This window comes from Lichenostomus cassidix, chromosome 1 (assembly GCF_008360975.1).
Source record: "Lichenostomus cassidix isolate B80296 chromosome 1, HeHo_3.0, whole genome shotgun sequence".
Lineage (NCBI taxonomy): Eukaryota > Metazoa > Chordata > Aves > Passeriformes > Meliphagidae > Lichenostomus > Lichenostomus cassidix.
Window position 1 is genome coordinate 96,638,120 of NC_139479.1, and position 17,988 is coordinate 96,656,107.

The 17,988-nt window shown below is 40.9% G+C and overlaps 1 protein-coding gene across 3 annotated transcripts in view; it reads right to left on the reverse strand.

Moving 5' to 3' along the window:
* The window catches only part of CBLB (Cbl proto-oncogene B), a 127,358-nt gene extending 123,301 nt beyond the window's left edge, over nt 1-4,057 (reverse strand). Inside the window, exons 1-2 of one of the 3 annotated variants that reach the window (XM_085072640.1) lie at nt 3,894-4,057; nt 2,815-2,973 (exon numbers count right to left, since the gene is read on the reverse strand). In XM_085072640.1, the coding sequence (XP_084928766.1) occupies nt 2,815-2,973; nt 3,894-4,052 (318 nt within the window). In that variant the 5' untranslated portion in view covers nt 4,053-4,057. Of the gene's footprint in view, nt 1-2,814; nt 2,974-3,145; nt 3,632-3,893 lie in introns of those variants that run through there. The other 2 variants (XM_085072622.1, XM_085072630.1) reach the window with 2 other exon arrangements.
* Between the last annotated feature and the right edge of the window lie 13,931 nt (nt 4,058-17,988).

The window sequence follows — 17,988 nt, forward strand, 5'->3', positions numbered from 1 at the left end:
ATTTACAAGCAGATTTTTTTTTTAATTCCCTTCAAGTTTTTTCCTTATGGTAACTTTTACAAATAAGGCTCTGAGCAGGAGCACTATTCCAACATTCTGTCCTGCTAAAGAGCTATTTTTCAAAATCCATTATTATTTTCAAACTGGTAATAAAAATTTAAAGAGAAGACACTTAAACAGAACTGCAATATTCTGCCCATTCCAGCCTAAAGTATCAGCCCATGGAAAACTGTCGTTATTATGAAGTCTGAACAATTTGAAAGCAGGAAACATAACCAATTCTACACTAAGAAGTTTGCATGGTGTCTAGGTAGCCAGAATTTTTGCATACACCACAAAACCACCCTCACAGTACAGTTCCTATAGGGTAAGAATGTTTGTAGCATTGGTTAATCCCTTATTGTTGCAAACAAGTAATTCAGACAGAAAACCGCATCTGCCAGAGGACAAAATTACAGAAAGCAATGAAGGAAAGGTAAAAGATGGCAATTTTAAGAAAGAAAAAAAATGCAAACCAGAAATTATTGAGCTCTGCCACTAGTTTTTAAGGCTGTTCTATTTTCATTGTTTGGTCAAGATAATAGCTTTGCTTTGTTTTCATTCTTCATTTTCTTAACATCTTTAAAATCAGAGAAAACTTCAGCTACCTTACTGCAGCAATAAGATGGTTATCACAGCTGCTATAGTTAAAGAATAAACAAGCTTAATGACTGTTATTACAACAAGTAAAATAGGCCTCTAAGCCACAACCTTACTATGGGTAGCACCCCACCGACTTGGCAGAGCTGCTGCCTTCTCAAGGTATTAATTTGATCAGTGACCCACCACAGAAATCAGTCATAGGACACACACCAGAAATGGGATTTAAAACTACAGTTGATTGAGCAGGTTTCTATTTCTGATTTTAATCCCTGGGTTTGATCTAGGTGGAGAAAAAAATTACCTTCCTTTGCCTAGTGCCACACAAGGCTATGAGATTTAAATTTGTTTGCCCGCATATTAAATTTGCTCAAACACATCCTTTCACTACAAGTACCAAATGCTAAAAACTCAAGCAACAAGCTAGAGCATTCTCACACTATGACATCATCCTGTCTGGTATACTTTAATATAATTTGGAAATAAAATTTGATTAACTGAGAGCAGCTTAAAGAGGATACATTAAAGATCCAAATTGAGGACACTTATCTAGTCAAATGAAAAAGGAAGCACAGCACAATGTCCAGCCTTTCCAGTGACTTCTACCAAACAGGCCTTCCTGGCTGTTCTGATGTGCTGTGACAAATAGTTATCCTGTATCAGATGAGTGAAAGCAATCCAGAAGGCTTAACTGTGGGGAAAAGACTTTCTGGTAACTGTGATTATACATACAAATCAGGGTATAACCTTACTATAAAGATTTGTAGAAGGCCTGACACAGGGAAGTCAGAGCTATGCATTCCCCACGTGGTTTCAACAACAAACTAGATTTCTAGCTTCCAAGCTGAAAACTTCCTCCTACTGAAGAACAGTTCCTACTTTTGGGTATTTATACTTGCAAGTCTTAGTACAAGAGAACTCACTGTTAACAGCATCCTGATCAGTGACAGGAAAATGTCAACAAAGTCTTTGTGATAACTTTTTTATCAAAGCTGGGGTTTCAGTTTAAAATCACTGCCAGCAAATGCAGTGGAAATACAGATACTATTCTTACAGCATCAAAAAAGAGCCTACAAGGACTTTAAAAAATACTTTAACACCTGTAAAGACATATTACATGAAACACTCTCCACTCTGCCAGAATAAGTAATTACAAACTTTATGAAATGTTGAACAGTTTATTTTACAAGTGCCACAGGGAAAGCAAAGAGTTACACTAAACGACAAAGAATCACTGAGTTTAAAATGGTAACTGTATTGCCATACAGACCCAAGGCCAACAGGTAGTAATCCTCACTGCTCAGCAGTTTCAAGAGGAAGCTCTTAAGTATCACCCCATGAGCAAAGCAGGCTGCCTGCAGGGCCTGAGCAGCAATCCAGGTTTCAATCAAACTGTTCCCACCATTGGTGAGAGCTCTCCCAGACAATCTATCATGATACAAACTGTCACTTCATGGAATACTAAACAAAATGTATCAGGCTGGGGAGGGGAGGCATAAGAGCTAAAAAGCTACAGTCTATCCCCCCACTTCCTGAAAAAATGTGTTTCAGTACAGTGCATTTCTAGTTTCAAAATTAAGAGTATAAGTGCTTATAAGTCATTAAAATGCAGAAGGCATACTTAAAAAGTTAGGCATGCCATACTAATCTGTTTACTAAACTGACAAGAGCGACATCCCGCAGTCCCCACGCACATTCCTAAAAGCACAAACACATCTATGTTGTCATCACCAACGTATCTCACAGGACAATTAGCTTAACTGAAGTTTAATACTTCGGAGGTCTTGTTTGCAGACTAACAGTGTGATCCAACATGAAACACACAGAGTATGTGATTACAAGTCTAAATTAAGCAGCTTTTGGTTAGGACAGCTCTTCAACTTTGAGTCATTTTAAAGGATCTGAAAATAACAATAGCCTAAGGCAAACACACACATTTGTTTTGCTTCCACAAACCAAGATTAAGAAAAAACATAGCCAGAGGCCACTGGAAAGGGAAAAAAAATAAAAAAGACAAATGATGCTTAAATAACCTAAAACATAAGTCCCCTTACTTCCCGAGGCACATGCAGCACAGCACTCAGAGCTACAGGAGGAAGCTGTTCTCCCATGTGTACCTATTTAAATAGCCCCATTCTTCACTGTGTGTACACACGAACGCACAGAGACACCCACCACTTTGTCCATAAGCTTCCAGGTCTTCTCCACAGTCCTGCGGTCGGCAGCTGCCTGCTTGGGGGGGCCCACAGCATCCTGAATGGCATCGATGAAGCCCAGGATCCGTCCCTTGCGCGGGTTCCGGCCGTTGAGGGAATTGGCCATCTGGGAGCCAAGCTGGCCGCAACGACAGAGAAACACAGATTCACAAGGCGCTCCGAGAACATCTTGTCACAGAACCCGCCGCAGCCTGCGAGGCAACACTTCCTTCTCCACGGGCAGGAAAGGGCAAGATCAGGGCACGTTTAGGAACAAACGTAACTTTTCACGACAAACAGCGTAAACCCACCTGGCCTGGGTTTACACTGGCAGAAGCGATCCCGGATTTACTGTCAACACCGACGATCGGGCGGGGGGAACACACCCGTGCCCGGCTCCGCGCCGCGCCCCTGCCGGTCCCTGCGCCCGCCGGCCGCGGGCACATGCCCGGCACCGCACAACAAAAGAGGCCGCGGCGGAGCGGGGGCAGCGGCGGGAGGAGCGAGCGGAGGGAAGCAGCGCGGGCAGCAGGCAGGCAGGCAGGGACCCGCAGGGCAGGCGGGGGCAGCGGCACGCACACGGACCCGGCTCCCGGCGCACGCATCCGCGCAGACTGGCACCGCACGGCCGTGTGCCAAGGGCGAGAGCGGCCGCCGGGAAAGCCGGGAGCGGGCGGCGGCAGGGAGGCTCCTCAGCCCCAGCGGCGGAGCGGAGAGCAGGCGAAGCGACTCTCCGGACGAGGCTCTCCTCCCTGCGGCCGCGGCGGCTTCGGTGCCGCGGGAGGCAGGCGGAGCGCATCCCGCCCCGCCGCCCGCGCCCGTCCCGGCTCCGCGCCGGCCGCCCCGCAGCACTCTGCCCCGTGCGGCTGCTGCCGGCGGCGGGCGGGCGAGCGCTGCCCCGCGGGGAAGCGTGGGGAGCCACTGCCCCGCCGCCCGCGTCGCCCTCCCGTACCCCAGCCCAGCCCGCCCGGCGGGTGGGTGGGAAGGTGCGCGCGTGTGTGGAGAGTCCTAGAGGCACATGCAAAAGAGACAGAGAGAGAGAGAGAGATGCACACGCACAGGTCTGTCTGTGGCACCGCTCGCAGCCCCCGGCAGGCTGTGGTCTCCCCGCACTCCTAGGAAGTGAGGCTGGCTCCCCGGCGGCGGCGGCCCCGCTCCTTCTCCCGCGCCCGCCCCCTCCCCGCGGCGCGCTGGCGGCCGCTCCTCTCCTCGGAACATGCCCACCCCCGGGACAACACTCCGGGCGCGCCTGCGCAACGCGCGCCGAGCCGCCAGCGCGGCCCTCCGCCCGCGGGCGGGAACAGCGCCGGACAGCAGCCAATCATAGGAGCGAACTGCCTTGATTGACGCTGCATGCAGCAAATGGGCGGGAGCGCGGGGCGGGGCGGCGGCCGGCAGAGGGCCGGCATGGGGAGGGGGCGGGAAGGAGCGGGAAGGAGCGGCCGGCGGGGGTGGGAGCGAGGCGAGAGCGGCCACTGGCGCTGGTCAGCGTGAGGGAGGTGGGGTTCCGGCCCCACCTGGTCCCGCCGGCTGAGGGGCAGCCTCAGGCCTTCGGGGGGGCTGGGGGCGGCTGGGGACAGTGGTTCTCGGTGGGTACGCTGGCATTGTCCCTGGCTGTGGGCACTTCAGGGGCTGTGGCAGCGTGTCCTTCCCTTGCCCTGAGGCTGTGGGATCCCTGCCTGCCGGAGCACTTGGAGTGTGTTAACAGCCTATAGTTCTTGCCGCCTTATGGAGTGCGCTGCCTTTGCGCTTCCTTCCCCTTCTCGCTTTTGGGAGTTTTCTGGGGGGTTTTTGTGGGCACGAAGAACAAGAACTTTTCTTCCCTCTGTCTGGTTTCTTTTCTTGATTTCTTTTGAGAGCGAGGGAGCTTTACTGTTAAGCAAGTGCTGAGATTTCCACGTTTCCCTGCTGGGAATGAGCAGGAGAGCTTCTGAAAGATTCGGAAGGTGGTGAGGCAAAATGTAACCACTTTCTAGTTTGAAAAGCCCTTTTAAGTGCGTTTATTTTGATATGAGCACTTCCCCTGGGGATATGGTAAATGAAACCTAAATGATTGTCTGTTACACCTGAACGGCGAGAAGGGTGAGGCTTACCTGCGTTGGGATGAAACACTTCACTGCTGATCCTTTTGAAGATGGTCCAGGGATTACTTAAACTTTGCAAGAGTTAATCTCATTAGTTGTCATAAAAGGAAACAAAACCGCAACACTTAGCATCTAAGTTTTTATTTTCCAAAGACGTTTGTATCAGAGGAGTATATTTAGGTTTTGGTTTTCAGAATATCTGCAAATGTGGTTTTCATAATAGTTTCCTTTGCAAAGATTTTCTTTTTTTAACTGTTTGCTCCTTTTCTTGGTCTTTTTCCTTCTTTTTCTTGGTTTTAACTTTTAATAAAATAGGAAAACTCACAGAGTATTTCGGTGTTGCTTTTATTTATATTGTAATTTATAGGTATTTTTAGTGCAGGTATCTTACTGTTGCTTTAAAATGTGTCATGTTACTGTTTCGAACACACATAAAACAATAAAATCATATCAATAATGTCTTCCTCAAAGGTTGTTGTTCCTCTTTAGCTTTAAAATATGAACTGGCAGTTACTTCCCTTAAGTGGGTTGGAAGCTTCTCATTTTATTGTAGTTGCTGTAAATTACTCTCCTCTCTCTGTTGGTTTGAAACTCCTCTCTGGCAGATATCCCTATCCGTTTTTTCTTTGGAGCTCAGCTTTCGTAAGATTAAGTTGCTAGTGGCTGCTCACTCTGTTGCTCTCTCTCGTTTGGTTGTGAAAAAAGCAGAGGATCTGACACTTTCTGAACTTGTAAAACCTTTGGTTCCTTTTCTCGATTGTTTTGTTTTCATTGTTGTTATGTCATTCCCTTCATATCCCACACTCTGCCAAGAGCTGTGATCTGTGAGCTCTTGGTAGCTGTCTGGGGCTGAGTCATGTTGTCTTGCAGTTCATCTGAGTGCAGGGCCAGCAGGAGCGAGCAGCTCGGTTCCCTGCATCCCTCTGCATCTCTGCTGTGTTGTTTAGAGAGAGGATGGCCAGCTCTGTGGGGAAAGTGAGTGGTTTTCAAGCAGTGCTCTTTCACTGGCTATGCTGTACAGTAAGTACAGATATTCTGGGAATTGCAGTCCTTGAAGGGTCATGTGAGTGTAGATTGGAGGTGAGCCAGCTGGGAGAGCAGGTGAAAGAGATACCCATGGCTTCAGTATCCAGGCAGCTAAAGATGGGTCAGGATTCTGCATGCTGTGCTATGGAAGGCTGAGATGACACAGCACTGCTTTGGTGGCTTCAGGCACACAGAGTGACAAGGCTGTTTGACAGAAGACAGCTGAGAGGTGAGGCTGAGAGGAGAGGAGCAAACAGCTGCTGTGTTTGAAGTTCAAGGCATGTCTTGTTAGCAATTAGCACATCAAGACTTAGCTTGCCCGCTGGATCTGAGGGGTGCATACGGATTAAGGGTGGTCACTGAAGGCACTGGCCACCTGGAATGTTTTGATACAGGCCAGCAGCACTGTGTTAATGTCCGGGTGCTCCTACTGCCCAGCTTCAGGCTCTCTAATAGGCTAAACTAAGAAGCTAACCTGCTACATATAGATCCACTGAGAGACCACCAGGTGTTTCACTGTAGAAACTTAGGTCAGGTACTTTAATTCTCTAGGAAAGAGCATCTTGCTGTTTGGGCTATATGTAAGGCACATATGTAAGTTTGGTGTCTAAGGTCCAAAAATTGTGTATGTACAGTTAAAATGGCTCCACAGATCTCTTTTACTTATAGGCGCTCCAACTGAATGTTTATTTTACTTGTTATTATACTAAAGAATATGGCAGTTTGGATCTGTGATTTAATCACTCTGAGAAGAACAGTACAGAATAAAACAAGGTAAATCTGAACCACTGGATTTTGAGAATTGTATATTACGTGAGCATGGCGCTCAGCCTAGTCAAGGTAGTAATCAGCCATGTAGTTGTGACAACATTAGGATGTCATCCAGGATTTGGTAAAATTCAATAGTGAAAATTGTGGAGTGTGGGTGACTAGGAGTCAGGATATGATAAAGGAATCACGACAGTGTAAAAGAAGCCTTGTTTTGAGCTCTTAAGTCCCTTTGTAATGTAGGGGTTTCAGATCTGAGCATTTTACTGAAAAGCAAAATCATGTGACTTCTTGAAAATTCCGGCCACTTGGTAAGGAGAAAGCAGATACAAAAGATTAAGCTAACAGTTACATTTGTCCATTGCAGTATTTTCCTGTCTGTTAACTGGTTTGGGTTTTATTGGGTTTTTGTTTTTGTGGAGGGTTTTTTTGGGGTTTTTTTGTTGGGTTTTTTTCCCTTTCTTGGTGACTATTTCTTCTGGAGTTATTACAGAGCCTTATGAATGAAACTTTATGTTGATGCTCTTGAATGAATTCCTTCAAAGAGCAATTGACAGTCACTGGAAGCAAGAGAGATGTTTTGGTTTGGTTTTCTTTGTTCACCAGCTATTAAAATATTATTGATTTTCTGCAGTCAGTCAATGCATGTGGTTTGGGAGCTTTTGTTGTTTGTGTGTTTTTTGCTGTGATACAAGTGGCTTTGTACCCAAGTGCACTGAAACACAAGAGCAATGGAGAGGTCAGATGTAGGTTATATTTATAGCGACATAAATAAGATAAGGTTAATATAGTATATAACATGCTGAGGTAAGGGATATGGTAGCAATGCTTGTAAAATCTTAAGTCATCTATTTTAAAAATTGAATGTGAAGTGACTTCTTGCTAATTGTAACACAATATGCTGGCTACCCCAGCATCCTTAAACTTTTGAAGTAATCTCTTGGTGTTTTGCTGAATATGTACAATGTGATGGAAAGGCAGCTGTTCATGGGGGTGTAGCATTCTGTGGTGCAGTGCCAGGCAGTGGTTTAATGGCTGAGCTCTGACAAGGTCACCCTCTTCTCAGCATGTGCAGTGCCCCAGCAAAAAGCAGCTGGTCCCTCTTTGCAGGGAAGCTGAAGCTGTAAGAGCCAGTGGAACTTGCTGGTATTTTGGTGCCTTACCTTTATCTGTTCTGTAAAAATGTTGAATAAAGCCAACAAACAAGAAACACCCATGCCACAACCCAAACAAACAAAACAACAAAAAAAGAGAAAAGTTATTATTGGAACAACAGATAACTCTTAAGTTCCAGGACTATTTTCTTAAATACATTTTGGCTAACCCATTCTAAATATGTACAATATCTTATGCATACCCTTCTTCTCCCATATCCAATTATTGCATAATCACCTGTAATAGTAGTTAAAAATATCAAAGTTGAGCAAATGGAAAATGTTTTATTATTTTACAGTACCTGCAAGGATGCTAGGATCTTAAGATCTAAAAAAAAAAAAAAAAAAAAAAAAGAAAAAGGGGTTGTTAAACTGCAAGCCACCATCATGGGTAATTTTTAAAATAGATTGCAATGTACTTACCTGGGTTTTAAAGTAGCAAACTGAGAGACAGAAAGCAAAACCAATCACCTGTGACACTCAGTATTCTCTAACTGATAATTTAAGTTGGTGTAATAATAATAATAGTAATAATAATATATGCTTTTCCTGCCTTAGTGGGTAATTACTTAGAGAAAATTAGTGATGAGAGTGGCAGTTTGTTGTCAGATTATTGTCTAGTTAATTTGGCTACTGCTTTTTCCTATATTTACTTAGCTTTTTGCATTTTTTTTAGTAGTCATCAAGTACTCAAGCTTACTTAAAAAAAATTTGTTGCTGCTTTCTAGAAATGAAAAAATATTCTTTTTACATATGAAATATGAATAGTGTAACAGTTTAACCCACTTTGCTGTTAAACTATTGCAAGAAAGAAAAAAATAAAGACTGCCTTTCCAAGTTTCTGTACACTGTAAAGATCCATCATTGCTCCAGCAGGCTGTTACTGTACAACTGATTATAATACAGTGTTGGTGTATTTGTTCCCTCTGCTGAGTAATTATATCCTCTTTTTCCCCTTGATTTGGAAAGACAAGCTAAATTTGGCTTTGTCTGTACCTGTAAATAGAAGGAGCCAGGCACTGTTCTTGGACCTGAGGCAGGCTGGCACAGGCATGGTTGCTACCATCCTTACTGAATTTACACCACCCTCACCACCCCCTCACACCCCCACATCCAAGGAGTGATCTCTGACTTGTGCTGGCCCTGAAATTCCCTGGGACTTGTTTGGGAAAACACCAGCTGACATGGGCCAGAAACTACTAGGCGGTATCTTAATAATCTACTGCCCCACTTCATGGTGTGCCTAGGTCATTGTGGCAGTAGTAGTAACTTGACAGATTTAGTTGAGTTTGTATGCATGTAAATATACACACATATGCATGTATGCAGTGTAATAGGAGATGGTTCAGCTTTGTTAATTTTGGTTGGGCTTCAAGTAATGAAATTGTTTTCGACTGGCTTCTTGAGGAGTGAAGTCTTTAAAGGGCGAGAATTTAACTGACTAAGGCTCTTGTGCTCATGTTTTCAAATCTTTGATTTGCACTAGGAGCAAATCTACTTAAGTATGATATTGTTTTCCCATGCAGAATATAGCACGTTCATTTGCCTGACTATGAGTAATTAAAAAATGCATTCTCTGTTTGCATGATGATTATGTAAACTAATTGTGGGGCCAAGCCTGTGTTTGTTTACACCTCACTAATGAGTTCATTTGCTGTAAACTAGACAGCCCACTTCAAAACATATCTCCGCCTTAATATATTGTATTAAAAAAGTGTGTCAGCCTAATTTTAAAACAACCTACCCCTCAGGGAGTGTTCTTCTGTTTCTTTTCTGTTATTAATTGCATCCATCTGCCAGAGCAGGTGCAAAGGCTTTAACTAAGTCCTGTCATTTTAGTACTACCTCTTGAATTCACTCCATCTGTGCAATAGCATTAAAAAAAAAAAAATCAGTCTATATCTATTTTTTTATTATCCCCCTATTCCTTCCGAGTGCCATGATCTTAGTTCTTCCCAATATTGGTGTGATAAAACAATCTTTAACTTCAACGTCCTATTTAATACGTTGCCAAAATACAACTGGATTTTCTTGTTTGTCTTGGGAATTAGGAGGTTTTGTTCTTTTCCATTCAAATAGGTCTTTTTTCACCAAAATTTCTAAGTTTTTCAGCTTGTCGTTAGTAGTTGTAAAATACTCCCAGGGATTTTTCATTGACATCTTTCTCTGGAGTAGGAGTTGCATTTTGACAGGAAACAAGCCTGTGTATATTGACACAGTTTAGCATAGAAAGACTTCTGTGCTTCTGCAAGACAAAATAACCTCAGTTACCGGAGATTTCAACTATATTGCTAGCAGCTTTAATTAAAATAGTCAGATGAGATGCTGTCATATTGGCATTTCTTTCAGAAAACAATGTTTTCAGTTGAGTAAGATAGTGTCTAAACCAGGGAAATTATGCAGTGCTGGGATATTGTAGCTTAAACATGATGATTTATTTGCTCAAATTTATTCTTCTGTGCCATTCATTATAGCTTCCAATATTCTTGTTCATCCTTCTAAAACAAGACAACTTTTTGTACTATAATCTGCTTAGCTCCTTGACTGTGAATTTGTGGTGTATCTTGTGTTTCCTGTATGCTTCAAGTTCTGCTGATATTTTGTTTGTGAGCAATGACAGGAACCTTTTGTCTTTGACTGGTAGAGTAAACAAATTGGGAGGTTTTTTCCCTCCGCTTACTTACCTTCATTTAAAATAAGTTGTTTTTTCCACACTGAAATGTAAACCATATATTTTGTAAGGGAAGTCACTATTTTAATAGAACTGAGTAATTTTTGACCTTTTGCATGGGCCATTTTCAAACACAAACTGAATGCATTTGGTATTTGTAATTATTTGCTGCATACTTCAAAGCATTCAGTTCTTCTCTGACTGAGCTTATAAGATTTTTGCATCAGTTTCTCACTTTACATAATGCAATTGGTAACTATTTTTCTACTTCATTGCAAGACTTTTTTCTTTTAGAGTGAGAAAATGAAAACCAGTGAATCAGACTTTTGGGGAGAGGAATAAGTGATTTTTGCCTTTTGAAAATATTCATTTTAATGCTTCAAGAAGTCATATTTTGAACAACAATGAATACTACATTGAAATGTGCTTTTACATTATTAATTCTGTGGTTTGGGAGAGTACAATATTTGTTTCCATTAAGTTTCAGATTAAGGCATGTTGTGTCCAATCAAATATGAAGAGGTCGAAGTAAAACTAATAATGAAGTGAAGCTTGAATTAACTTCTTTTGCTGAATTTCTTTCATTTTCCTGTCTAATTTTCAATGTATCCAGTTCTGCATGGATGCTCCCATTGTTTCAACAGTCAGCAATTGTCCAGCAGAACATTGTGACCCTTGTATCAAACTGCACAAAAGTAGGTTTAATTACTAGGAATGTGATTTTATTTCCGTTTGTGTTTGGGTTTTTATGCTCTGCAGATTTATTTCCCTGTGTTTTTATTTTGTTCTGTTACCATTCACTTGCTGGTAAATGCAAAACCAGCTATACTGGCTTATAAACCTGTTGTGCCAATATTTTCCTCTCTTCTTTCTGTTATTCTTGGCTTTTTAAAAAGGGTCTGGTATTTTACAGCTTTTCTTGAAATAGTGTAACACTATACGGGGTAAAACCAAAATGTCTTCTAATGTAGTTCAGTTCTTTGCAAACTCTTCTTTCATCAGAACTGTCAATGAACAATCTAATACAATTTTTCTACCTGCCCACCAGTAATCTGTGCTGCTCACAGGTTTTATCCTGCTTTTGTGTAAATTAGCCAGACTGTGTCCCACTGCATGACATTTAATTTTTAAGGAATTAAATATTTATGATTAAAGCCTTGTGTCTCTCAACAGCTGTATAGTTTTGGCACCGGGTACAGTAGGTGGTTGATACTCAGTCTGCCATGTTAAATGAAAATTTGTCTTCAGTTTTTCTATGTTGATTTGAATAAAATACAGACTTGATAATATTACCTATATTGTCCCTAATTTTGAAGTTTGCCTTATTTTTGTGCCTTTCTGAGAGTCTAAATGCTATTTTTCCCAAGAAATATTGTTAATATTCTTATGTGTCAGCAATGTGGAGAGTGTGTCGTGCTTTACTGACTCCTGGTAGAAAGGAATATCAGAAGCTGGGTTTTTAATATTTGGTGGTTTTGTCCAAACCTACAAAAAAAGGCTGGAGGAAATAGGAAAGCCCTGTGTCTTGGAAATTTTTTGCATGTATTTTCTTTTTACCTTAGGCAATGTATCCAGAATTTTGAAAGGAAAATAGTGATCTGATTCAGGTGCCTATTCATGAATCCTTGAAAAGGCAGGCTGATCTTATAAAAGATCATATTTGGTAATTTCTGAAAATTTACTGGATGTGAAGATTTCTCTTATTTCTCTTTTTGAAGGTGCACTGAGGTGCAGAGTTGCCTGCTAATTCTAAAATCCATGAATGCTTTCCTCTGCTTGTGCCTATTTTTCTGAAGTTGATTTTAAACAAATGCTTCACTTTTTCCATAGGTAAATGCCCCGGGCTTTTTATTTTTCATGTGTAGCATGCTTAAATATTGTCAGATAGAAGGAGAATAATACAGATTCATTAACTCCTCAGTTTTTCTGCGCTACATAAATTGACTTTGGACTACTTCTGCCAGAGCCTCAGCAAAACTCTCCAGACACTGTTCCTGTGGATATAATTGCTACTTTGCAGCCTGACTTCACTGTCTAATACAGCTGAAGAGACTGTGCAGCTTCCAGGGGACAAAGCCCATATGCTGGAAGGATTGGTTGAAGCTTGGTTCAGGATATCCAAATGACTTACCTCTTCATTCAACTTATAAGTCATCTTCTGAAGGAAATGAATGCTTTTAAGCAGAAAAGCTAATATATTTGGAGAGCTTTTTCCTTTTGCTGACAAACAGAAGCAAAGTGTAGTAATTTTGTCCTTTTTTGCACAATCTCAATGCACCTTCTAGAGACATATGGGAATTCTTACTGCCTTTCTTCATAACTCTGTGGTCACCTATAGCAGTGTAATGGCAGGAGAAATTCACTTTGTAGACCCTGAAAAAAGGTATATTCTGCCACTCTTAAGTTCAAAGAGATCTCATTTGCAAGGCTTTTCAACCCAATTTCATAATCTTGAGCAGCCTGATGACATAATAAAGTCTACAGTTCAGCAGAGCATCTGTTCCTGTACTAGTGCCACGTCTCCTGCCCACGTAGAATATCCACTTTAACTTACTGGCACTGAAATGATAGGTGGTTGTGACTTTTATAGAAATCAAGCAGATCTGCACTTTTAGAATGCAGAGCATGATAGGTACTGCAGTGTGTGTGACAGAATGCATGCCAGTTCAAATATTTTAAAAATGTGGAACACTTTGTAAAGGGAAAAAAATCATAATGTGCATCTCTCTTTTTTTTTCCTTTGGTCAAGGCTGAAAATATTTTCTCGTGGGCTTACTTCCCTTTAGTCATTATCCTTCTACATTTTTTTCCTTCCACTTGGCTATATTATCCCAGTTGGATTTTAACTCTATTAAACGTGATTAGTGAGCAGTAAAGCCTGTGAAGTGTGTAGTTGGTTGAGCCAAAAACCAGAAGTACAGCAGGTAAACTACTCAGAAATAAGACAATTTGGACAGTAAATAAAACCTTTTTAAAATCTTCAAGGAATGTAGTGATTATATAAGTGGAAAATGTGGTCAATTGCAGATCTTCTTGTGTTACTGTGTAAGGGCAGAACTACCAGAAGGCTGTTGTCTTCATATGCAGTTGTACCAATGACCTCTGAAGGAGGCAGAAAGGAATCAAAGATGAGGTAAAATAATCAGAAAGAGCAATTAGAGAAAATATGCTGTAAGCAATAAGTTGAGATTGAAATCTGTTTAAAAATACAGGCTTGTGGCTATACTTAAATGCCTTGGTTTTACTGACATTATGCAAACATCACCCTGGGATTTTCTTCAAAGGACTCTCATGTATTCATGATTTTGGAAGAGTTGAGACTTCAGACTTGATGGTTAAATGAAATGCATTTGTTTATCACACTTTCCAGAGTTTCTGAACCCTTCCTGGTAGGTACCACAGCTAAAACTAAACAGTATTTCCTAAGGTGTTAGTTTACAAAGATATTTATTTTTGTAAGAAAGAAATGTGAGTTCTTCACTGCCTATGCAAGTAGCACTTGATCTATTCCCAATTACTTGCATAGCTTATCTGTCAGTCAGTTCAGCTTCTCTTAAAAGATACTGCACGTTGATGGTCACTCAAGCTTTCTCTATTTTCACTTTGAGCAGCTGCTTTCTTTGGCATTGGAGAAGTTGCAGCTTCTTTTGAAAGACTGCTTGTTTGCTGAAATATTGAAACTTGACTGAAAACTGGAAGCAGTGCCTAGGAAGGGAGTTTTGAGCTCAAAAACTCTGATATTCTTTGTGAATAATTGACTGTAATTTCTTCTGCTGAGTAGAACACAAAAATGTCAGAAGACTTGTTTTTTTGTAATTGGGCCTGCCAGCCAAAATTTAAAATACTCTGTATAAGCTGCTTATGAATAAGAAGTAGGATAAGAATTAGTCATAATTTTGGCAATAATTTAGAATCTAATCAATTAGTTGCAGTTACAGCTCTTCTATGAAGTGGTGTACCCACAAATTCAGTTGTTTTGTGAAGCCTCATTTGGATCTTGCTTGTACAATTTTATCGTATTTTAGTGGAATTTTAATTTAATCTTGGAAATAATTACATCAGATTAGCCCAGAAAAACTGTAGAAAAATGCAGCAGTATTCTTTTAGGTGAAGTTACTACAGGCTTTTAGGAGGACAGGTAATATTAGGTAGATTTGGTTTTCACACAACTGATGTTATTTTTCAGAATGACAAGCTTGTCGAGTCAACAGGAAAACCATTGGCACTAATTATGACTAATGTTTCACTGTATTGCATGAAGCATTTATGCACCATGTAGTCTGAACTATTTAATTTTCCGTGTTCTCAAAGCTTTTTTTTAATGGTGATCTTACAATGTAATGGTAATATGATCTTTTTAAAGTATATTGAGCCTTTTTCAGGAAAAGTATAAAATTAGAGTAAATTGACATTAGTGGGATTGTCTTGGTTTAAACCATAATGTAAAAAGTGGCTCTTCAGATTGTCTTCTAAATCGTCGTTTACTTGGTTTTATGGATTTATATCTTCAGTTGTGCTTAATCACTTTCTCTGTTTAGTGCCCTATTCATTCCCTCATTTTCAAAGTACTTATATATGTTTAAGCTTAATTTTTGTCCAAGTGTGTTGCTAAAATAAGGGTAAATTTTCAAGGGTGGTTAGCGGCATAAATGTAAAAATGTATGTTTGCAAAATGTGCATGACTTTACAGGAGATCTTTTGGGGTCTCTCTGTATACACATATATGTGTGCAAGGACTAGAAAAGTAAACTTAGGCAACTTCTGACATCTTGTTCATACAGGGAGACCCTTGTCCTGTATAAAGTGGGCATGTTTGGTTTCACGTTTTTTTCCCATAGATGAGCTTGCTTAAATGAAACTTGGTTGTAATTTTCAATGGATTTTTTTAAAGTGGACACTGGGGACAGCCTAAAAATAAAACTGGTCCAATTTCTCTGAGTTTTTTGTCTTCTTGGCATAAAGTTTACCCATCCAGCCAGATGAGTCACTTTCATCTTCTCCATGTACATCTGGTGTGACGGAAAGAAATGGTCTTTTTAAATAGGCATGACAGTCATAGTTATTGCAAAAGGCTGAATGGGGGAGGAAAATAAAAGAAACTAGGTGGGAACAAGTCTAGACCAACAGTGACTAGTAGTGTCATAAATCATGACATGAAAGCCATGTGTTCGTGAAAACTCATAGTGATAGTGTGTCCTTGCTCTGCATTGCTCTGGCCTGAGGACTTAACACTGTATTGGTCATTAATACCTTGTTTAAAATGCATCTCATTTTCTCACATGCTTTTAAACTGCACAGTTAACAAAGATCTTGAGTCTGCTAAATTCTCACTGGCATTCTTAGTTTGTCTTTTTCACTGTTTTAGTAAAACCTGTTTTACATGACTATGCAAGGGACAAGAGGGAAATAATTGCCCATCAAAGAAAACTTTTTTAAAATAATGGATGATAGACTTCACAATAAAGAATTAAACTATTTGGAAGAGAACTTCAATGGAAATCTAAATCCACTTTGAAGTATTGAAAAAGGCATAGAAGTAAGGTCTGCCCTTTGTTTCTGTCACTGTTTGCTCTTTTTTTCTTCTATGCCCTTTTCTTCTCGGCTCCCCAGAGGCCTTTGCTTACAGTGTGATAGTGACATTGTGCATATCACAGAAAAGCAAATACAGTGGTTCACTTGTAATCTTAGCTCCTACTGCCCACATAGATTCATGAGCTCTCCTCCTTTAACCTTGCATATTGGTAACTGGAAAGCTTGGAAGGACAAATAACACAGAAAAGAAAGTTAGGTACCATGTTGGACTTCTGTTAATCCTTCTTTTTCAAAGGTGACAAAAAAAATTTTACCCTACAAAACCAGAGTTTAAATGGTGCCTGCCAGGTTCCTGTTAAAGTTTCCTGGTGAATTGTTCTGAGGAAGATTTTATTTCTACTCTGTCTGTTGTCTTGCTGCCTACTCCCTCTAATATCCCATGTCAGTCTCAGGCAGAAGTTCTGAGCCCTCTGTTCCCTGAACTAGGTTACGAAATTGTACCCCTGATGAATAGGAGATACTGCATTGATAGTATTGAATAGGAAACAAGAGGCTTTACTATGACTAAGAGCATTTCTGTGGATGGGCTTGGCTCTGCGTTTTCACAGGGCTTTGGATTCACTGCCATCATGCCTAATGAAAAAGAATAAGTGGGAGAACTGAGCTCACTTTTCAATGTAGCATTTGTCTGGAGCACCTTTCTTGGGTGCAGCACTGCTGTGGGCTTGCAGCTGCTGGAATGCATGCTAGTAAGGGACAGACAAGCAATGGTGTCAGCCATGGTGGGACAACTTCACTGTGCAAAACCTGCTGGCTCTGATTTTTTCAGATCAATTTGGTATTAGACAACTGGCTGTTCAGGACAACTCAGATGGAAAATCTACTCTGAAAAAGGTGTTCACTGTAGAATCCTGGGAACTTTTCCAATGGCCAACACTTACTGCTTTCTTTTTGTGCATTATCAAGGTTTCCAAAATATATTGGTCTCTTCAGAGGACATATGCTTCTGTCCATTGTTTCCTGGTGCCAGTGTGAGTCCTTCTGCTTCAGAGGCACTAAAGGGCCTTTTTCACCCTTGTGTATGACATTTTCATTCAACTGAATATGCAAAGCTGAGGTGTTGCATCAAACAGAAGCCTCCAGATCCACAGAAGTCTGCTGGAGCGGATCACAGAGCATGTCTGCTGTGGATTGTGATGAAACTGTTGCTTGTTTTTGTGTGAGACTGGATGTACCACTTTCTTCCTGGACTGTAAGCCTCTTTACTAGGCACCTGAGGTATAGGAAACAAATGCTATAAACATGAATGCAAACTGTCACAGCAAGTGAGTGTTGATGTCCAGAAAATGAAGTTTGAAAGAAATTTCCTGCGAGTTTAAGTCAAGGCCTATTGAAATTCATATAGTGTAACTATATTAGCATGTGGTTACTAATAGAAATGGATTATATACTTGTGCTATTTATAAGATATTTTCAAACAGATCTCCATTTCCTGACTGCATAACTTTGAAAGCTTGTGAGTAGGTTGCCTGGGCTGGGGTGCTTGTCTTGTGTTTTCTTTCTTGCTGCTTTCACTGGTCAGTTCAGTTGTAACCCTATGATGTTTTTAAAAACAGAAACATAAAAGAGCACTCACATCTGTTTGTGTCTGCAGTTCTGCACTCTGCCCCCCTCCAAGGCTAGCATAGTCCATTGAGAACTGCTCCAGGGAATTGTTCCTCTAAAACTCTGCAATCTTCCACCAGCATGAGTTAAGTATTTCTTGGAACAAAACCTCTCTGCTCATTTCAAAATTAATCCATTTATTTCATGGGTGATGGATCTTTGAACAAACCACAGCTGATAAAAAAAACATAGAAAGCCTGGATACTTACCATCATATTGCTAGTCTGCTGTGTATCTGTCCCTAAACTTTTGAA